The 23084-nt window shown below is 43.6% G+C and overlaps 1 protein-coding gene across 2 annotated transcripts in view; it reads right to left on the bottom strand.

Moving 5' to 3' along the window:
* Nucleotides 1-4469: 4469 nt before the first annotated feature.
* Nucleotides 4470-23084, bottom strand: part of LOC310966233 (msx2-interacting protein-like) — a 45720-nt gene continuing 27105 nt past the window's right edge. For both annotated transcript variants that reach the window (XM_083940086.1, XM_083940085.1), the window contains 5 exons: nucleotides 15951-23022; nucleotides 7000-7068; nucleotides 6697-6891; nucleotides 6450-6608; nucleotides 4470-5268 (listed from right to left, as the gene is read on the bottom strand). In XM_083940086.1, coding sequence (XP_083796212.1) covers nucleotides 5137-5268; nucleotides 6450-6608; nucleotides 6697-6891; nucleotides 7000-7068; nucleotides 15951-23022 — 7627 coding nt within the window. In that variant the 3' untranslated portion in view covers nucleotides 4470-5136. The remainder of the gene's footprint in view (nucleotides 5269-6449; nucleotides 6609-6696; nucleotides 6892-6999; nucleotides 7069-15950; nucleotides 23023-23084) is intronic.

Here is a 23084-nt window from a genome sequence, read left to right as displayed (position 1 = left end):
TATCCTATTTTGACCTCTTTCTTTCTATTTTTTTACTCTTCTTGTGAAGAGATTGTGTGTTTTATATATATGCTATGGATATTTTTAACTTTAAAATGCAACAAAGAGCCAGTTTTTCAATTACTCAAGAGAGGAACTGCTGGTTTTACGCACAAAGGGACGAGCAGGGATAGGACACCCCGTCCCGGCGCTTTTCGAGCGAGCGGAAAATAGGAGGCGCTACAAGCCATCGATTCCCTCTGTAATCATGTGGAATGTGAACTTGCTGCCAAACAAGATCGACGAGCTGTCCGTGCTGAACAACCAGCGGATCTACCGTGAGAGCAGCTTGTTCATCTTTACGGAGACATGGCTAAACCACCTTGTACCGGATGCTAACGTGGACCTGCCGGGATTCACTGCCGTGAGAGCCGACAGAGACACAGAAGCGAGATGAAAAAGCAAAGGTGGGGGACTCATCATGTATGTGAACAACCGCTGGTGTAACCCAGGACACATCTCAGTGTGTAAAAAAAAGTCTCATGTTGCCGGGACCTCGAGCTGCTAGATGTTAGCCTACGGCCATATTAACTGCCGAGGGAGTTCAGTCACGTGATCACCATCTGTGTTTACATCCCTCTGAGAGCGGATACAGCCACTGCCTGTGACAAGATCCACTCAGTCCCTGCAAGGCTGCAGACACAGCACCCTCAGGCATTTATGATCATCTTTTAATCATGCAACTTTGGATTCTACTTTGGCTGTTTTTCAACAAGTTGTAGACTGTCCCACTAGAAACAACAGGTCAATTGATTTGACGGTTTGCATTTTGCGTACCAGCCAGATGTTGTTGCAGCATGTAGAGGATGGCATCCTCCACACCGAGTCCACTCCCATCTGGATAAGAGAAGCGGCACAGCATGGATTCCCTTCTTGGACTACTCCAGTGCCTTTAACACCATCCAGCCCCCTATACTTCAGGACATACTGAACAGGATGGGAGTGGACCCCTATCTGGTGGACTGGGTCAGAGACTACCTCACTGACAGGCCACAGTACGTCAGGCTGAAGGACACCACGTCTGACACTGTGGTCAGCAGCACTGAAGCCCCTCAGGGCACAGTGCTGGTCCCTCCTCTCTTCTCCCTGTACACCTCGGACTCCTGCTACAACTTGGAGCTGTGTCACATACGGAAGTACGCCGATGACACAGCCATCGTGAGATGTATCAGGGGTGACGGAGAGGAGGAGCATCGGAGTCTGGTGGGGGACTTTGCTCTCTGGTGCCACACTATCTACCTACAACTCAACACCTCCAAGACGAAGGAGCTGGTCATTGATTTTGGGAGGTCCAGACCAAGACCAGTCCTGCTAGAGGGAGCTGAGGTGGAGGAGGTGGACTCATTCAAATACTTCGGGCTGTGGTGTGCTGGGGGGGCAGCATATCCAAGAAGGACACCTCCAGACTGGACAAACTGATCAGGCGGGCCGGCTCTGTGGTCAGCATGAAACTGGACTCACTGGTGACAGTTGCAGAGAGGATGACAATGGACAAACTGCTGGACATTATGGACAACGCCAGCCACCCCCTGCACACCGTCATCAGCACCCAGAGGAGCCTGTTCAGTGGAAGGCTGCTCCTGCCCAAGTGTAGGACCAACAGGCTCAAGAACTCCTTTGTCCCTCAGGCCATCACCCTCTACAACTCCTCACTCGGGGGGAGGAGGAAATAAAGAGGACAGAAGGGATGGAGTGGCAGCCACTCACTGTGCAATTAATAATCTACTTTTACATACCTGGATACATATCTTTTCTTTGCGCAATAACTTTATCCACCACTTAAGTGCAATAATTGAATCTTACTGCTCATTTCTGTCATATCTTTCTCGTGTGTACGGGCTAGATTTATCGATAAGGTAAGAGTGGATAGCTGGCCACTGGATATCTGGCCACTTGCTAACATCATCTACCCAATCTTTTAAGGAAGCTGGGTCAGGCAGACTTTTGCCGTCTGTGAGTACTAATTTATTTAGTTATTGTTTGCGCCCCTTAATCAACAACGAAAGAGCATATTCAGAATTATTCTGTGGAGAACCGTGGACATCCATGCTCTTCGCTTACCTGTTGTTGCATTTTCTGAGCCCAAACTGCGCCTGCATCCTTGCTTGGCTTGGAATGTTTGTATACAATGAAAGGGTCTTACCCGACTAGATCGCTGCACTCTGAGAATGCAGGGCTAGTTGTCATTCCTAGAGTCTCCAAAAGTAGAATGGGAGGCAGAGCCTTCAGCTACCAAGCTCCTCTCCTGTGGAACCAACTCCCAAGTGTTATTCGGGAGGCAGACACTGTCCCCATATTTAAGAGTAAACTTAAAACTTTCCTTTTTGATAAAGCTTACAGCTACGAGCCCTTAGCAATGTTGTTATTTTTAAAATTATTTTGTTCTGCTTAATGATGCTGCTATAGGCCCAGTCTGCCGGGGGATAATCCTGTTCCTGATACTCTAAGCTTCACTCCTCTCTGTTTGTATCATTCATGTCTCATCAATGCATGTTATTAATTCAACTCCATGTTTGCCACCATATTTATTATCATTGCCATGTTCTGTCACTCTAGATGTGCTTGTTTCTACTATTCCGCTATATTAACTGCCATAACACATAAGTCATATTCATATTCAGGGGCAGAGTGGGACACAAAAATCCACCGGGACAATTCTGACTGCACCGGCCCACAACAGGCCCAACCCATCCCCTCCACCTGGACAGGGGGGTGTCTGTGTGTGTGTTTGTGTGTGCGCGTGTAAAACTTGTGGTGCAGAACATGATATGACGACACCGCCCCAACGAGGAGGAACTATGAAGAACTCAGCTCAAATGTTTTGCTAATTCACAACAATGTCAAAGCTAACCGTTTTCCTGTCAACTCACCTGCATCACTAGTTGACACCTGGTTGTTTCGGAATAAATCTGTGATTTTTGACCATTCTGATGCACTATCCTCCAGCATCTGCTTCTTCTTCATTCTAGCCTTTTCAGCCCCTCCTTTTTCTTCTTGCCCTCCATCAGGTGTAACTGAGCAAATCTGATTCCTTTTCCACTGTAAGAAAATCCACTACTCCAACCTTGCCCTCTTTCTCTCCGTCTGAAAGCCGCTCATTCATCCCCATTCGTTCATTGGATAAACGCGGAGCGATCATTGGAGCGATACACAGTTCCCATGAGGCTTTGCTCCGACCATTCTACATTCATTTATGAATAAAAAAACAAATTCAATTGTTGGCCATTTTATATATGTGGTAATGAAAGTTATGTAATGTCTGAACCAAAAATAATTAGATCAAGATAGGAGGCTAAACAAAAATCAGTAGGATTAATGAGAGTGGGTGTGACACTGTAGCAACCATGAGTGAGATGTAGACACACAAGTGTTATATATAGTGCTTGGACTCACTATATCTATGGTTTATAGAGATTCTGAGATTTTCATAGGAATGAGCTTGATTCTGAAGAGTATTAACTCAATGGGCCGGTCATGAACATCACATGGCTACGCAGGGCAGTCGGCCGGCCGGTTCATTTGAGCTTATTGTCCACCGGCTGACCCGGAAGTCTCCCTGTTGTCCCGATGGCCGATAGTTACTGTTGTGGTTGCTTGCACCTCTGGAAGTGTGTCTGTCTCTCTCCCCCCCCAACCAGTGCAGACAGATGGTTGTCCTCCACAGAGCTGGGTCTGTCTGACGTTCCTGTCTGTTAAAGGGAAGGTTTTCGTTGCCACCGTATGCTACGGGGGAATTGTTGGGTCCGTGTAAATCATAAATAAGTCATAGTGTGGTCTATACCTTCTCTGTAAAGTGTCCTGAGATAACTTTTGTTACGATTTGGCACCGTAAATAAAATTTAATAAAAGTGTTTTGTTTGAGTCAACAAATATAATCCTAAATACTGCCACAAGTCTTTATACAACTTTCGTCACATATATAGTCATACTCCTCAAGAACTGTAAACATACTTTGATGAGTAAAATCAGTGTTTAGTTTTTTTTTTCCCTCCCTAAAGCAGTTTATTTTAAGTTTGCTAAAATGTTTAACGGATTTAAATGTTTAATGCAACTGACCCATCAGCTAAATAAAATATATTCATTATTAATATGCAACTGAGGCACAATTCCATTGCCAAATTATATGCAAAGTGTTTTATAATTGTCTTCCACACAACTCATTAATTTGCCCTTATTGTGCTGTTTAATTACCACTTTATTATTTGTGCTGCACAATTTTACATTTGATCTCAGCAAACTGGTAACAACCCCTTCCCTGTTTACATGAACCTTTGTTGTTTATGAAAATCAAGTGTAACCTTGTTTCTAATAACTAGCATGTCTTGAGTATAATAGTGAGTGAAACCACACATTAAAGTTTAGCTCATTAAAAATAAACATTCTTGCCATATAACACACATGAAAAATAAAATAAAGGATTCTATCTTAAATGTTGTTTTCCTGGGGTTTGTTTTATTTGAGTTACAAAATATGAAGTTCCATCAGCAGACACCACAGGAGAGTTTGCCAACTTCCTTGTGTTACAAGTATTTAGACAACAAAAATAAAAAAAAAATCAAGGACATCCAACTCAATTTCCACACTCAACACACAAACAAAAAACAAACAAATAAAACACAAATTTTGTGGTTTGTCCCACAGTTCAAGTCTCTGTTAGGTTGTCCAAGTTCCATTGTGAAAGTTAAAATATTCAAAATATTTAACTCCTCTATTCAAAAACTCCAAAATCATAATGAAGCTTGTTCAATGCAAAGGCAGGTGCAACAAGTGTAACTGCTTTAGTATTGTGAGAAAATGAGCCGAGCTGGTGGAATTAAAGGAGCTGTTCAGAGCATCTCCAAACATCAAACTGAAACTCCAATAAATGTAAATACAGCAGAGAAATGGTCAAATAAGACTGATACTGGTTTGGTCAATCCCTGAAGTCTTTTGAGGAGGACAAAAATACCAGACAGGAGTGACAAAAAAAAAAAAAAAAAAAAGATGAGTATATTCTAGATATTTCCCATTTTGTCTAGGAAAAACAAAAAATCTCATATTCCTCTGGTTTCCTGAGGCAAGAACATCCATGAATGCTACAGTTCCAAGCAGTGAAGGTTACACAGAGGTGATGACAATCATGAGGTGTGGTGAGATGCTGGAGATCCTGTTGAGGAGGTCGGGGGCGAGCTGGGATAGGTGACTCTCGGAAAATTTGCATGGTGGGAAAATCTGTAGCACATAGGCAGGCTGGAAAAATATAGAAAATATTCATTAAAAATACAAAGTTCCAGAGAACAGATTTGACACCAGAGGGGTGTTAATAAAGCTTAGATTATACTTCTGGTCATGTACATCGTTTGTGCAATGACACAGCAATAATAAATGTAAATCCACACAGGTAACACAACAGTTTTGAGGGAAACTGTAGTGGTCAAACGAGACATATACAAGTTACATTAGTTAAAAAGCAGTGGCGGCTGCTGGTCTTTGAAGGAGGTGAAGCAAATTTTTCCATCCTACATCATAAATGTGTTTGTTTATTTAGATGTAAATTTTACCCTTTGTTCCTTTTCAAGAAAATGAACCGTGACCTTGTCGTACAACTAGAAGTCTTTCCAGGGACTTGTCCGGTGTCCTCTCAATGGCAGCAGAGCTAGGCTGCTTAAACGGCCTTGGCCCAGCTGGAGCTGCTGCACCAGGCTACTGTGAAGTGTGACCGCCTTTGAGTGTGAGTGTGAGTGTGAGTGACTGGGGGAGAAGCTCCGCAGCTGCAGCTGCTCGTTGGGGAAAGAAACCACAGAGTGACCGAACAGAGTCAACAAAGACAAAGTCTCTGGGGATTGGTAAAGTCTCCGGATCAGTTCAGAACAATGGAATGAAAAACTTGGAAAATGCTACTTTGGATGTTTATTCTTCAAGATCGCTGATTCGCTCATTTAGCTGTCAATCAAAAAAAGGTTCGCTTCAGACAGCTCATCCAATCATCATGCAGAAGCCGAGGGTCCGGGCCAGCCCATTGCCCATAGACCCCCAGAGACGCTGAGCGTCCGATGGGCGGGACAAAGCCCAGCATTTATCCAATGAGCGTCTAGTTTGGCTGCAGTGGACCAACCCGCTCCACGCTTCCCCATTTAAGTCAGTAGAAGCTTAGCGTCCGGCTGAATGAGAAGGAAGTTGCTCCGGTTACCTGTGATAAGCAGCTGATTCTGAACAAAAGATGAAGGCTTTCTAGCGCGTATTTAGTCAATGAAATGTACACACAGCAGTACACTTTTCTTTTTTATTGGTGACATTTTAGGGGAAGCTGAGCTTCCCTTGCAGTCTTGGAGCAATCGCCACTGGTAAAAAGAAACTCTTCAAATAATTTTTGACGTTTAAAAAATAACAAATTAGAAAGAAAACTCTCTACGCAAACAATCATGTCTCACCTGATTAGAACCTGGGCTGGGGATATTTATGATACCAGCAGCCAACTTTGTCTGCAAGTAGTTGATGAAAGCGGCTTTAAGGGCTTGAGTTTGGTTTAGGACATCGTCTTGATCTCGTCCACATGGCAGAGCGAGGAGAAGACAGAAGTCACTGTCCCCCTATAGGGGGAAATGTGAGCATGGTTAGAAGACTCCATTTAATGAAAAAGAAAAATGACTCGGCAGGAGTAGGACAAAAGACATGTACCGTCATTCTTCGGGCTACACTCTCCATTTGTGAAGCCTCTAGTCTCATTCTCTGGACAATTCTAAGCCATGCACCTCCTTCTTGTAGGGGCAGGGATCGATGAGCCAAAGCTTTGTTGCCACAGACAAAATGCAACTGGACTGCTGCTGTGTCATTCTTAAGTACCAGCAGGCCTTGCCACACAATAGGGTATTTCTGTTTAAATGTGAGACAAAAAAGACAAGTATGTCAGATAAAGCTAGCTCTTGTTCAGACCAACAATCCTGAACACAATTTAAACTATTACGATGAGTTTTGTCTTACCGTGAGCAACTGCACCATATTAACAGGCTGCGTCATCTTGCCATCTGGTTTGGTCTGGAGGTCTGCAGCCTAAGGATTTGAAACAATGGTGTAATGTGTCATGAACGGCTTCTATAACATGAAGATATCAACCCACATTCACATACACTCAGTTGGCCAGTTTATTGTTGTCAGGGATTAAAGCTAAGAAAAATGTTGAATGTTAAAGTTGTATTGCCTATCTACAATTTGTATTTGTAAAACCGTTTTAAAATTGATCCGAAAGATCCACATTCCCACAAAAAGGAAGGCTCCTCATAAAAATGTCCTAAAAAAGTAAAAGCGAGGGGAATTGTGTGTGGTATTTTTTTTGTTTTTTTCTGACCATACATCAACGAAAAGATCTGAAATCACTTAACCATCTTTATGTCTTACTATCCAAACAGTACAATGTTTAGTGCAAGCATCTGGTTTTCTGGGTAAGTCTCGTCTTCCCCTAGAAACTACCATTCAGTAGAATGTTTCAGCTTTATTCTGTACTTAAGTCTTCACTTGTCCGTGTTCCTAAACAATATAGTTATAACAATTATGTGTAAGGTGATTAAACCTCCATAGAATGGGGATAGATGTGTGTATTTAAGTATCTAATACTCAGTGAGGAAACTATGCAGTAAATGAGTGAGTCAGACAGAGTGGAGCTCACAACACTGGAAACACAGAAGCAGTTGGTTTCGACTGGTTAAAAAGTTAGAGAGTTGACCTGCTACTGTTTATTCAAACTCAAAATGAGAACTCTTTAAGTCTTACTAATGTTCCGTGTGTTTATAGCCAGGAAAAGTAACTGTTTTTATTATTTTTTTCATAAGGGGGAGGCACATTCGGTCTCCTGCTGTCACATCTCAGGGCAGGACCCACAAGTTAGAGTCCCTTTCAGACGGGGGTTCGGGTTTGGAATTGGGCTGATGAACATGCAATTGTAACGTAGTTTGAGAAGGTAAGACCAATGGTCATGCATGACTCCCGTCGGGGCAGGTCTGCTGAGTAAACTGAGTAGGTTAATGTTTCTGTTAGGAAATGTCAGCACAGACCCCAGCAGCATAAGGAGACATTAGAACAGCCTACAGCCTCAGAAAACTGACATGCACCGACCCGATGTCAAGTGGACCGGGTTGAATATGTACGCTGGTGCTGTAGGAGACGGCTACCTCTCCAGTAGCTCTCCGGTTTTTAGCTCTTTTACCCTATTTTGACCTCTTTCTTTCTACGTTTTTACTCTTCTTGTGAAGAGATTGTGTGTTTTATATATATCCTATGGATATTTCTAACTTTAAATGCAACAAAGAGCCAGTTTTCTCAATTACAAGAGAGAGGAACTGTTGGCTCTACGCACGAAGGGACGAGCAGGGATACGACATCCCATCCAGGCGGAGCTGAAGAGGAGACCAAGGGGGTGCAAGGCCGGAGAATCAGAGGCGCTACAAGCCATCGATCCCCCCGTAATCATGGGGAATGTGAACTCGCTGCCAAACAAGATCGATGAGCTGTCCGTGCTGAGCAACCAGCGGATCTACCGTGAGAGCAGCTTGTTCACCTTCACGGAGACATAGCTAAACCACCTTGTACCGGATGCTAATGTGGACCTGCCGGGATTCACTGCTGTGAGAGCCAACAGAGACACAGAAGCGAGCGGAAAAAGCAAAGGTGGGGGACTCATCATGTATGTGAACAACCGCTGGTGTAACACAGGACACATCTCCGTAAAGAAAGTCTCATGTTGCCGGGACCTCGAGCTGTTAGCCTGCGGCCATATTATCTGCCGAGGGAGTTCAGTCACGTGATCCCTGTCTGTGTTTACATCCCTCCGAGAGCAGACACAGCCACTGCCTGTGACAAGATCCACTTAGTCACTGCAAGGCTGCAGACACAGCACCCTGAGGCATTTATGATCATCTCTGGGGACTTTAAACACGCAACTTTGGACTCTACCTTGGCTGTTTTTCACCAGGTTGTAGACTGTGCCACCAGACACAACAGGTCAAATGATCTCCTGTATGCTAATGTGAGGGATGCATACAGAGCGACTCCCCTCCCCCCACTGGGGAAGTCTGATCAGAACCACGTTCACCTACAGCCACTGTATACCCCCCTGGTCCAAAAACAGCCGCTGAGGGAGAACAACATGAGGGAGGTCTGGAAAGGTGTGAGGACCATCACAGGTCACAACACGAAGAACAGAGCTACAGGGGGGACAATGGAGAGGGCGAACGAGCTGAATGACTTCAACAGGTTTAACCAGCCCTTGTCTCCCCCCACCCCACCCATCTCTTCTTCCCTCTACACCCCCCCCCCCCCCAACACCACAACAACAACCCCCTCCTCCTTCACCTCAACACAATCCCCGCCTCACATCACCACAGACCAGGTCAGAGGACAGTTGAGGAAGCTCTGGCCCAGGAAAGCAGAAGGCCCGGATAAAGTTTGTCCGAGACTACTGAAGACCTGCGCTGCAGAACTGGGGGAACCACTACAATGGATCTTCAACCTTAGCCTGCAGCTAGGGAGAGTGCCTACCCTCTGGAAGACATCTTGCATAATTATCCTCAAAGCAATGTCAGTCAAAAGCAACTGGTCTTGGTTATTTGTCTAGGAAGACATTTCACCTCTCATCCAAGAGGCTTCATCAGTTCATGTACGCATCTGACCAGGTTGGACTGGTCCAACTAACTGGTGTGGAGATCCCAGTATTTAACCTCTCACAAGGCCAATGACGTCACTGGGACCTTTTGTGCTCCAAAGTGCCAACGACAGTCGTTAGAGTGGCAGTCGTTGGTGGGAAGTTGGTTTGACTTTGTTAGTGCTCTATTGAGTCTTGACGACAGTCGGAGTCACAGGAGGCCCTTTGTGAACAGTTGTTCTTTGAGGTTAGATTGTTGAATCTCCTAGGAAGGGATGAAAGGGCCGCATTGTAAATTGAAGATAAGTGGTGTCTCAGACCTACTCCTCTGTTTAGCGATGGTTTCTCTACTTTTACAAAGATGGCTTCTTTTACTCCTCTTTCAAACCATCTGTCCTCTCTGTCCAGGATATGGACATTGTTGTCGTCAAAGGAGTGGGCTTTCTCCTTGAGATGTAAGTGGACAGCAGAGTCCAGGCCTGAGGAGTTAGCTCTCCTGTGTTGGGCCATGCGTTTATGCAGTGGTTGTTTTGTTTCCCCAATGTTGAGATCTTTGCACTCCTGTGTTGGGCCATGCAAATAACCAAGTCCAGTTGCTTTTGACTGAAATTGCTTTGAGGATAACGATGATCTCGACAAATGAGAATATTCACAGGCTTCTTGCATAGTTCCTGTTCCCAAGAAGAACAGGCCCAGTGAGCTGAATGACTTCCGACCGGTGGCACTCACTTCACACCCTATGAAGACGGAGCGGCTCTTCCTCAGCCTCCTCAGACCCCAGGTACAACACGCCCAGGACTGCCTGCAGTTTGCGTCCCAGCCAGATGTTGGTGTGGAGGATGCCATCCTCTACATGCTGCACCGAGTCCACTCCCATCTGGATAAGGGATGCGGCACAGCCAGGATTCTCTTCTTGGACTTCTCCGGTGCCTTTAACACCATCCAGCCCCCTATACTTCAGGACAAACTGAACAGGATGGGAGTGGACCATTATCTGGGGAACTGGGTCAGAGACTACCTCAAAGGCCACACAGTAAGTCAGGTTGAAGGACACCACGCCTGACACAGTGGTCAGTAGCACTGGAGCCCCTCAGGGCACAGTGCTGGCCCCTCTTCTCTTCACCCTGTACACCTCTGAGCTGTGTCACATACAGAAGTACGCCGATGACACAGCCATCGTGGGATGTATCAGGGGTGACAGAGAGGAGAAGTATCGGAGTCTGGTGGGGGACTTTGCTCTCTGGTGCCACACTAACCACCGAAGACGAAGGAGCTGGTCATTGATTTTGGGAGGACAATGCCAGCCACCCCCTGCACACCGTCATCAGTTCAGTGGAAGGCTTCAGGGACCAACAGGCTCAAGAACTCCTTTGTCCCTCAGGCCATCATCCTCTACAACTCCTCACTCGGGTGGGGGAGGAGGAAGTAGAGGACAGCTGGGAAGTGGGAGCCACTCACTGTGCAATTAATCTACTCTCACATACCGGGACACTTATCTTCTTTTTTTGTGCAATAACTTAATCCACCACTTAAGTTCAATAATTTAATCTTGCTGCTCATTTCCGTCCTATACAGTCAAACATATTTGATCTTATACATTTCCTCTACATTTAACTTGTCTGATTTAATTTTCTGTGAATTTTAGTTTACCTGTAATCTAACATCGACATCATATATATTTGACTAATAGTTTATTGCTTACTGTTTGTTTTTTTAGTTTGTTATCCCATACTGTTTCTTTTTTTTTTTATACCACCCTTGTGTTTTTGTAAGCTGCTGGAATCTCAATTTCTTTGTGGGAATTCATCCCAAAGGGATCAATAAAGAGAAGTCTAAGTCTATCCACTGCAGGTCATAATCCTGATTCTTGATTTTGAAGTTATCAAGTCAGTCTTCTTTAAATTTGATTCGGAAGTTATCAAGTCAGTCTGCTTTAAGTTTGATTCTGAAGTTATCAAGTCAGTCTGCTTTAAGTTTGATTTTGAAGTTATCAGCATAAAAGATTGTGCCAATAATGGAAACAAAACAAACAGCCTCTTCATTGCTGCTAAAAGGTTAATCAGTGGGCTCTCAAAGTGTAGATCATGTTTTTACCCGCGACTGTTATTCCACAATCATGAATGAGGCCGACAGTGGCAGCATGAGTTCTCCAGTCTGGAATTTTTTCACAGTTTCCGAAAAAGATGAAAAAACTTGCTGTTTGCAAGACATGCAACACCAAAATTCAAAGAGGTGGTAACCAACGTCGACAATTTAACACAACTAACCTCATCTGACATTTGAGAACGCGCCACACAACAGAATACGGCGAGTATGAGATACAAGCCCGGGCAAAACAAACCCCAAAGACAGCAGTCACTCAGCTCACTGTAAGTGAAACGTTTTGACGCCTGGAGCCTCACAGCAGGGACAGTAAAAGGTGGAGGGATATAACAGCAAAGCTTATGGCATTCATTGGACTTGACGATCAGCCTCTTTCTGTGGTGGAAGACACGGTGTTTCTGACGGTTGATGTTATTCCTGGAGCTACGCTATGCCCCCCGGATGTAAATACTTAACGGACAGTTAACAGTTGAAACTAGAAGTTTACATACACTATGCAAAACGACACATTACACATTTTTTCTCACCATCCGTAGTTAAAATCAGACTAAACCTCTCCGGTTTCAGTTCATTTAGAATTACCAAAACTATTTCATTTTGGTAAATGCCACAATAATGTGTGGAAGATTTTTGAGTTACTTTCTTTGAGGTCAAAAGTTTACATACTCAAAAAGTACTATGTCTTTAAACAACATGGGGAAGCCCAGATGATGTGGTCATGGCTTTGGAAGCTTCTGATATGTAAACTGACATGTGAGTTAATTGAAGGCACACCTGGGGAGGTATTTTAAGGCCACACCTCAAACACTATGCTTTGTTTGAAATGTCTGGTTCATCCTTGGGTGCAATTTCCAGATGCTTAAAGGTGCCACGTTCATCTGTTCAAACAATTATACGCAAGTATAAACATCATGGGTATGTCCAGCCATCACACCGATCAGGAAGGAGACGGGCTCTGTGTCCCAGAGATGGACGTGTTTTGTTCCGAAAGCTGCAAATCAACCCCAGAACAAAAGCTAAAGAGCTTGTAAAGATGCTGGCTGAAGCTGGTAAGAAAGTGTCATCATCCACAGTGAAACGAGTCCTGCACCGACATGGGCTGAAAGGCTACTCAGCAAGAAAGAAGCAGTTTCTCCTGAAGAAAAAGACAGATTACAGTTTGCAAAAAGACACCAAGGCAAAAATCTCAACTTCTGGAGACCTGTCCTGTGGTCTGATGAAACTGAATTGGAGCCATTTTTCCTTCAAATGTAACAGTGGTCATTATGGCCAAAGGGGGACGCTTGTTGACCTGAGAACACCATACCAACTTTGAAGCATGGAGGTGGTAGCATCATGTTGTGGGGCTGTTTTGCTGCAGCAGGAACTGGAGCTCTTCATAAAATAGATGGCATCATGGAGAAAGAACATTATGTGGAAATATTAAGGAAACATCTCAAGACATCAGTCAGGAAGTTAAAACTTTGGCTCAAATGTGTCTTCCAAATGAACAATGACCCTAAGGACACTGCCAAAATAGTTAAAAAGTGGCTTGAGGACAACATATCAATGTCTCGGGGTGGCCATCACAAAGCCCTGATCTGAATCCCATTTTTGTGGGCAGATTTGAAGAGGCGCGTGTGAGCAAGGAAACCGACAAACCTGGCTCAGTTACACCAGTTCTGTCAAGAGGAATGGGCCAGAATTCCTGCAGAGTACTGTCAGAAGCTTGTGGAAGGTTACCCAAAACGTTTGACCCAAGTTATGCAGTTCAAGGGTAATGCTACTAAATACTAAGGAAATATATATAACTTTTGACCTTGAAGAAAGTAATAAAAAATTATCTAAAATATACTTTCTCATTATTGTGGCATTTAGCAAAATGAAACAGTTTTGATAATCCTCACTGACCTGAGGTTTAGTCTGGCTTAACTTCAGACAGTGAGAAACAAAAGTGCTGTGTCTTTTTGCACAGTGTATGTAAACTTCTGGTTTCAACCGTATGTCTCACTCAACTTTACGAGACCGTATACACACACACACACACACACACACATCAACAGACTTTTGAAAGACAATGTCACATCAATCAGTTTCACAACTGATATTTGTACTTCGAGTACATGTCCCATGTCGATGTTAAACTTAACAGCGAATTCACAGGGTCACACACAGTCGACGCTTTAGCAGGCGCCTTCGGACTTATGTTTGAGTCCTGGCCCTTTTGCCTCATATTGGGAGTAAGGCAAGTAAATTAAGTACATTTTATTTATTTTTCTTTTATTTCATATATTGCTCATGACAGGGCATGTCATTTTTGGACAAATAAAAAGTAGATAAAGATCTTGATTGTATTTATTTATTTTAGTAGAAATGGTTTTACTACTTTAAGTGGTGCACAAGGCTAGATTGTAAATACAGGACATTGAGGATTATTATTATTATTCCCTCAATCATGCTGTGATCAGTGATCGGTATATTTATGATTCCTGTGATCGGATCGGCCCCCAAAAATGCTGATCGGAGCATCCCTGAACACTGAACATTATAACCATCATGGGATGATTGTACATAACTACATAACTTTTTAAGAGTGGTTCAGATAGAAATATAGATATTCTAACAGAATGAATGACACAAATAAATTTGGTACGAATGAGTGAAGATTCGCAATGGTTGACAGAAAAAAATAATTGCGAATGCGAGAGAAGTAGGATTTATTCCTTTTTTTTGTTTTTTTAGAAATAGGTTACGTCATCTTAAAAAAAGTCACTGGTTGGTGATTCATTTGATCAACGTCAGACGTCAAGTCACTACGTAGGTATGCTACAGGGCACAGAACGAGGGAAGACATGGTGACGGTAGTCAACGACTTTGAAATAGACGATGCACAGAGCGGTTTGAAATCACCTGTGTGGCGGCATTTTGGATTCCCCATATACACAAATACAACCGGTGAGAAATGGACAGACAAAACCAAAATAGCATGGAAATATGGCAAGAGACTGCTAACATATACCGGCAACACGGGCAACATGCATAGTGAGAAGCAAAGGAACGTTACGCCACCTGCTGAGCGAAAACCACCCTGACGAGAGGCTTTTCATCTCCTCTCCCCCATAACAACGCAAGAAATTACCAGGGCAACTGGTTATTTTATTGGAAAAGATTTGAGGCCATTTTCTGTCGTTGAAAATGAGGGCTTTCTTCTGTTGGTGATTACGCTGGAGCCAAAATACCGCATCCCGTCACGACAGCACTTCAGTCAGGTGGCGGTGCCGAAACTCTACCAGGATGTAAGTGCACATGTTAAGGTTCTCCAGAGGGCTGATATTGTGTCTATCACAACCCACGGGTGGACATCTAGAGCCACGCAACGTTATATTACTAGAGATGATGATGTTTTGATGTGGGATTTGTTTTAAAAAATCCATTAATAAGAGACAGAAACAAAAACAGTGTTTAACAGTGTTTCTGTAAATAATGGATCTCTTTTTTTGGTCAAGATTTTATAATCTTTTGTTAATTAAGATTGAATTACACCAGTTATTGTTTCTAAAGAAAGGAGATATTTTTCATGTATTTTGTTGTTTAAGATGACCATTTTAGTTGCACTTTTTATAAGAGGGCACAAACTGAAACAGAGTTTTCTGTAAAGAAAGCAAGATTTTTCTTTCCTACAAATAAAAGATCATTTTATTTGGTCACAATTTGTCTTAGCTCATTTTGATTAAAAAAAAATTGTGAGAAAATGGTAACGTGAACAGTATCGAATGGTGATTTGAGTGTATCGTTACATCCTTAGTAAGTACTCGAGTCTACGCATCGATCACATACCATGTAATTTATCCCTGAAAAAAATGTATCCTACTTTAAAGTAGTGTGTTACTTTTTTAGTTATGACGGACTATCAAATTAAATGATAAAATAAAGTTGTATAGCATTCATTCTCTATGTATTTTTTCATGTTTTACAAAAGGGTTTAAGCTGAGGCAGGCCACACAACAATGATAGCAATCATATCAGAGGGTTTGCAGTTTATAGCCGTTAATAATAAACCTTTTTTTGTACGCACTGGCATTGGATTGGTACTCCGTATCAGCTGATATGCAACTTGAGATATCAGTAGGGGAAAAACGATGCCGGAACGTCTCGATTACTCTTAGCTAAGAGTACCGACTAAACTGTGGTAAAGTGTTCAGTACAGTGAACTCACCATGGTTGAAGTCACACTCAGTGGTGGCTGGTTAAGTACAACAGGAGAGGTCTCTGGTATTTGAGAATGGATGCCTCTTGGGTTGGAGTACAACCCTGAGCACTCAGGGAATGAGCTACCAGGTCCTGGTTGCAAGGATAAGGGTAGGCTGGAGGGCGCTGAAGAGGGGGGAAGAGTCTCTTGAATTTGTCCAGAATGAGGGTCTGGGGCCAAACGCTCTCCCTGTTGGTTCAAGAGCACATGCATATCTCTTTGTGCTATGTATGTTTCGAATGCAACACTACTCTGCAAAAGCCCGCAAGGATCTGACTGCATAGTCTCCGGTTTTAACGGTGTAGCAGATCGTCTTCCTGGAGCCTGTTGAAAGCGTCTGACTTCTTCCTGGTTCCCCTCATGACCTATCACAGAACCGGGGTTTACCTTGAGAACTTTTTCCTTGCCAACAGCCTGGGGTGAGGTGGGCCGTGACTGCATGGGACCAGACCACAGAGAGGCAAGTGGGACATGCATCCCATAGCTCATCACAGCGAGAGATGGAGTATTGACCCGAACATCTCCTTGGACAAGATTCCCCACTGGAATTGACTGGGTAACACGGTGAGGAGACATCCGGCCCAAGCCTCCAGGCACACTGTGAGGTGGCATAATAACCGACTGCTCCGGATGATGCACATCAGTAATAAATTGTTGCATGGCAGGAAGGCCACTGGATAACATTACTGGTATGCCTTTGGGTGATGAAGAGCCTATGGGTGAGGACACTTTAGTAAACGGAGAGTGTGGATGACCTGAGTTGCGAGGGGATCGTGGTTCTTGTTTGACCCCATTAATATGGGAGGGAGCTCTGTCATGAGCCTCTGTTACAAATCCTACATGGTTGCCAGATGGAGAGGGCAAATGGGGACTTATTGCAGGACTTATAGCAGAGGTCCAAGGTGGTTTAGCTCCATCTGTACTGCGAGGATCAGCACTCTCCGTTTTCTTTTGATGTTTTACTGGCATGTACTCTTGATGGTAACCCATTTCTTGCTGGTTACCCTGTGTGAGCCGCTTGACAACTCCTTGAGGTCCAGATTGGTAAGATGCCATCTTTTCCAAACCAGTGTTTTCTTGTTTAATAGAAGACAAAGTTGACTGTGTCTTACATGAATGGCTGTGAGCTGCCTGCAATGAAGGCCCCTTTTGAAGTCCTAAATGAGAATGACCATACATTTCTTGTTTTATCTGGGGCATGGATACCAACTGCTGAGATTCCATGTCACCTGCTGTCACTTGTGGGATCTGACTTATTTTTGCACTAATCCTCTGTGGTCCCTCTGTTTTCTGGCCTGAGTGGCTTAATACTACCACTCCTTCAGATGTGTTAACTCTCAGACCTGGGCAGGACCCTGTACAAAGAGCAAGGCTCTCAACAATGAAGCGCGCAGCACTTTCTCCATCGTCATCACCAACAGATGGCCCATGGTATGATCCAGTATCATCTTTGCTTGGCGTATAGGCTGGCTTGGGTAAAGTCCTTTCCACACAGGGATTTCTAATGTTCATGTTTACTTCTGGCTCAGGGGGGTTGCAAACACGACTGATAACAGAGGTTGCAGTAGATGCAATAACAGAGATAACAGACTTTGTCTCAGGCGATGGTAGTGAGGCTGGAGGTCGAACAATAGGTGAAGTTGAATAAGCTGCCATTCCACTACTGGGTAGTGGTGACTTATTTGGCACAACAGCATTACTATCAAAAGGGTTCTGATCCCGCAGGATGGGTAGATAACTATAAATAGAACTACTGCCTGGCAATGAAATATTTTTGTGTCTCAGAAGAATCTGTCTCAAGTCACATGTGCCATGATCAATATCCACATTATCAGAGTCTAAGAGTAAAGGCTGGTTTTCCTTGGATGCCAACGGCATGACAGGTGAAGAGGAGGCTACTGTATCTTTAGACTGGTGGCGCCGATCTGGTGGAGAAACGGGTATTCTGCTTGTCTGAATGGGTCTAATGCGTGGCCTGTTAGGTAGTGGCGACAGGGAAGGGGAGATGCACTCAGGTGGCACCTGTTGAGGCTTTGGGCATACTGGACTCTTGGACTTGGGAACACATTTATGATGTTGAATCTGCTCTTCGGAAGAGGACTCTGACTCTGCGTTTATATCTGTAGCCTTGACAGCTAAAGGCTTAGGCTCTTGCTTCCACGTAGTAGGAGTAATAACTGCAGTAGTTGCTGCTGATAGAGTTGCAGGAAGTGTCTGTACACTGGAAGGTGGGCTATCTGCTAAAGAAGTTATCAATTCCTTACTTATTGAGGGTCCTCCCTTTAAATCTTTTCTTACTTGCTTTTTGCCTTTAGAAAGTTTAGGCTTTTTAAGTCTTCCCTTGCCCCTTTTGGGTGTGGTAGGGAAGACAGGCTCCTCTTGTATAGCAGGTGTGTTAGTTTCAGGTTCATCTTTCTTTGCAGGCGGAATCAAGTCTTGTATTTCAGATTCTAAACCTACATCTGCACTTGGTAGAGGTGCTTGGGTTAAGGATACAGTTCCATCCCCAGCAGTTATCGAGTCAATAGCAGCCATGAGTTCGGTCTCACAAGCAGGATTAGAAGGTTTTTCTTCCTCTGGGTAACTTTTTACTTCTGTATGTGGAATAGGTGGCGTCGGTGGTTCTGTTGGTAATCCTGGCTCTGTAAGTTTAGCAATATTCTCCACAGCCTGCTCCAATTCTATCTCCTGTGAAACTAAACTTTTTGGTGATTCCAGGAGCTCTTTTTTGTCCAAAGTGGCATTTTCATTTTCTTCACTGTTGGAGCCTCCTTTGTTAGTATTATTACACTTTGAAAAAGGATCCCTGTGGTCAACAGGTCTGAATTTTTTTGAAGAATCCTCTTGATTCCCAAGTTCATCATCCCCTAAATAAAAAAGATCTTTCACCTCTGTCACATTTAGTCTGATTTTCAGGTTCTTGAGAACAGGAGACTTAGGTGTCCTTGTCAACTTGGTTTTTCCTCTAAAAATCCTGTCTTTTATTAAGGTGGGTTTCTCTTTTAAGACTGGGAAATCTGTCTCTTTCCCATTTGATTTACTCTCACAAGCCTTTTCATGGAAAACATCTCTATCTATGCCCAGTTCTCTTCCTTGTTTGTCTTCCTCCTCTTTCTTTTGATCATCTTTTAATGATGGATATTGTTTACACGAACATGATGAAACCTGCAAAGCCAAGGAATCTTCATCTGTGAAATCCATTTCCTGATCATCATCCTCCGCCACTTCAGTTTTTTCCCCCTTTTTTGATGATCCAGATCTTAGGATTGTGGAAATCTGATTCAAAGAACCCTTTGAGCAATGAGGGGATGTTTTCCCTTTTGATACCATTGGGATACGTTCACTACCTTCTGATTCATTTGAATCTGTGTCTTTAATATCTATTTTAGATTTTTCTACTTTTAGTGTTGAACTTTCGTCACCTTGTCTGCGATTCTTAGTAGGACGGCCCCGTTTAGTTGCAGAGGTTGGAGCAGGCGGATCCTGTTCGATATTTTGTTGGTGTGTTGCATCTTTGTCTGTACCTCGCTTTCGTGCAGAGCGCGGTGGCTCTGTAGTTCCCTTTCCAGAATGAACTGGCACATCATCTTCAACTGAAATGGCATACACAGATTTGACATTTCTTCGTCTTGCTCTACCTGCTGATATGCCTGGCTCCGACATATCAGGTTCTGATCCATCAATAGGAGATTTGCCTGTCGTCTTTGATTCAGCTCTTGGGGATGATCCACGTTTCAGCCTCTCTTTGTCAATGCGCTCACTTTTGCGTGTTGCTAGTTTCTCAGTACCAGAGGTAGATATGAAGGGAACTGGAGAAACTTGAGCGGGAGATTGTTTGCACTTTTTATTTTTCATTTCTTTTGTTTTATGCTCTTTCTGAGGTGAGACTGGCTCATTTGAGTCATTATCAATGTGCATACTAGCTGGAAGTGTCTTCTCTACCCCAGGTTCTGCTACTGCTTTCCAAACAGAATGAGTCTCTTTCTCTTCCTCTAGAAGACGAAGTGGTATGGGAATAGTAGTTTTGGGCACTTCTGGTTGTGCTGCCTCAGGGTCCAGCTCTGCTTCTGAAATGCTAACAAACTCATGAGAATTATGAAGGTATGGTTTTTTTGTACATAGAGGTTTTACATCCTCAGTAATATTAACAAATTTCCCTTCAGGTGGAGAAAGTATACATCTATCCACTGAATAACTGGGTTTGGGTGCAGGTTCAGAATCAGGTGACATCTCAGTTAATGGGGGGTACATGGGAACAACAGGTTCATTTTCTTTTACCTCTTCCTTTATGACGGACACAGGGGTATATGGATCAGGGGCTGGATTTAACACAACACATTTCTCTTCTGAAGGAGTTAAGTCCTTGGCCACAGATTGTGAGACAGAAGTGGGTGTGAGTCTAGGTTCAGAAATCAGCTCTTCAACTGGACTAATGGCTTTAATTTCTGGCACCATGATAGATTCTGTTGTTTCAGGTGACTGCAAAGCTTGCTGGTCTTGAATAGGTGCTTTCTGTTGTTGCAGTCGTGTGAGTTCCAAAAATCGACTATGGAAAAGGACAACAGGCCCCAAGTCCAGTTCACCATCTACTGTGCCTTGCCTAGCAGGTTGTTGATTTTGTGTATGCTCAGGTTCTTCATGTTTATGTTCCAAGTGTTGAAGTCGCCTAGAGTCCAGCTCAAAAACAGGGCTGTGAAGGAAGCGGGAGGCAAAAAGTTCTGTACGCTCATGTTCCTCTGGTTTAGGCTCCTCCTTCCGGTCATCAAGTTTATCTTCAGATCCAATTCGAATCTTTTTCTTTTTCATGTACCAGGAGGGTGTAGGTTGTGGTGCTGATTCCACCTTCTCAGTATCCTTTCTATTGCGAAAAGTTGCAAAGTGAGAATCATAATTAAAAAATGACCAGTTATCTTCTCTTGAAGAAGAGAGAGATTTTGCACGTTCGAGCAGAGCCTTTGTATCAGGTGTGATAGTTTGATCAAGTGCAAAGGAGTAGAATTTGTTCCTTTCGAGTTTTGCTAGTTTGGGGTCTGAAAACCGGTCAACTCTTGGCATAGATGTGGAGGACAAAGGAGAGTGGGGTTTGGTCTCTATGTCCTCCTCAGAGTCGGCTCGTACTTCCCCAGGTTCCAAATCATGCAAAATACCACAATCCAAACGATTGCAATTGTGAATGTTCTTACTTAGACTTCTTGAAACGTTCAGGTCAGGTAACAAGTCTTGTTTAACTCTGCTCTCCCATCTCTTTTGTTGCTCTTCTTCCAAACTAAGTAAAGGAGGTTTTGGCCTGTTTACCTGTGTGTTATGTGTCCTTTTGACTAATAGCTCCAGAACTGGGTGTTTTTTTCCCTCATTTCTACATAACTCTTTTGGATTAGGGTACACAAAGTCCTTGTGTGCATAGTGACAGAAGTGCTGATGTCCTGGAGAGGAGGAGATGTTCCAGTCAGGACCTTCACTTTTTTGTCGGACGCTCCTGTAGACACGGTGCCTCTTATTTCCGGAGTCAGTTTCGAATTGGTTTAATTTCTTTAGTTTGTGAGATGGGAAATTATCTGTGACATCCTCAGGTGGTTTACCAACTTCATGCACAAGACTGCGATGTTCCATGTCCTCTGTTTCACTTCCTTGAGGACTTACTGGATTGTCAGATTTGTCAGAGTCACGCTGCTGCTGCAACAGTCTATTTTGCTCCATTTGCTTTCGGTAACTCTGAGAGACATCAATGTCAACATGGCCTTCCTTGTTTTTAACACTTTTGTCAGTGTCAGCATTCGGAGTATCAAATTTGAAAGTTGCATGGTGTTCTTGTTCTCTTATGCTGCTTTGGTCTGAAATTCCCTCATGTGAAAACCTTCTGGATGAAGTGTGGTCTTGATGTCGTTTCGACTCCAGTGGGTCCAAAGATCCCACTGACTTCTCTCTTTGTCCTCTAAGGTCCTCTTGTCCATCTTTCTGTGTGCCACTTGTATCAGTTTTGAGTTTTGAATCTCGCCGTTGTGAATCTTTGTTTTTGTCAGTGTCCAAGTCTTTCAAATATGACGCACTAGTACTAAAGTCAGAGGATGGAATAGCGTCCTCCTTCTCATGCCTCCTTTTTTTCTGACGAATAGTCCGGCCACTGGAATCAGCAAAGCGTCTTTTTCTTGCAGCAAGGCGATCTGAATCCACTGATGAATCTTTCCCATCATTTCCAATGTCAGGCTTTAGATGTTTCTTGAGTCTATTTTTTCCATCCAATTCTGAATTCGCACTTTTATTCATCTCAGATCTTTCACTTTTTACAGAGTCATGGTGAGAAGTTGACAACTGATTTCCTGTAAGAGATTCACCATCCTCCTTACATTTGTGCCTCTCATGAGAACCCTGGTCTGATCCTTTTACTCTTCCAGACCCTCCATCAAAGCCAGTTTCGAGCTCTGTTTCAGGTAGTGGGATGGATGGGGATTGACCCTTTGCGTTCATTGATTTAAACTCCTCAGCTTTGCCTTTGTCACCTTTCTCTTTTCGTTTTGCACTTTTGGTTTTCTCACCACCTGCGACACAATCTGGTTGGCAGCGCATTTCACTCTTTGAGGCATGTTCCAGCAGGGTTTTATCCGATTTGTCAAAGTGTGGTGGTGACATTGAGCTCACACTACCACTTTGCTCAGATGACTGACCGAAAACCCGGCGTTCTGACTTCCTGGGAGCACGCTCAGATGGTGAAGGCGATACCGTAGGAGCAACATGTCGCCTTGGATGGGAAGGGTTCCACCTGCTGGGATCAGCCTCAAAACGTTCTCGCTCTCTTTGAATATACGTGTATTTTCGGATATCTTGCTCAAAGGGGTCTATGTAGTCCCTGTAGTCCCTTGGGTCTTCATGATACCGTGGGTCAAAGTGATCCCCCTGATAGTGTTCTAGTTCAGGAAAACGGTCTCTGCCGTAAGCAGCATAGCGTCTTCGAGCTTCCTCTGGATAGATGCCAGGGGTTCGTATATTCTCATAGTAAGCCCTTTCTGCTGTAAATTCCTGGTATGGAGGTCGACGTTCCTCTCTGTAGAGTGAATGGAGAGATTAAGAAGAGAAAAGTAATTTAATCAATTCACCTAAATCATT

This window comes from Echiichthys vipera, assembly GCF_963691815.1.
Source record: "Echiichthys vipera genome assembly, chromosome: Y".
Lineage (NCBI taxonomy): Eukaryota > Metazoa > Chordata > Actinopteri > Perciformes > Trachinidae > Echiichthys > Echiichthys vipera.
Note: the sequence above shows the minus strand (reverse complement) of the source record. Positions and strands in the feature narration are given on the sequence as shown.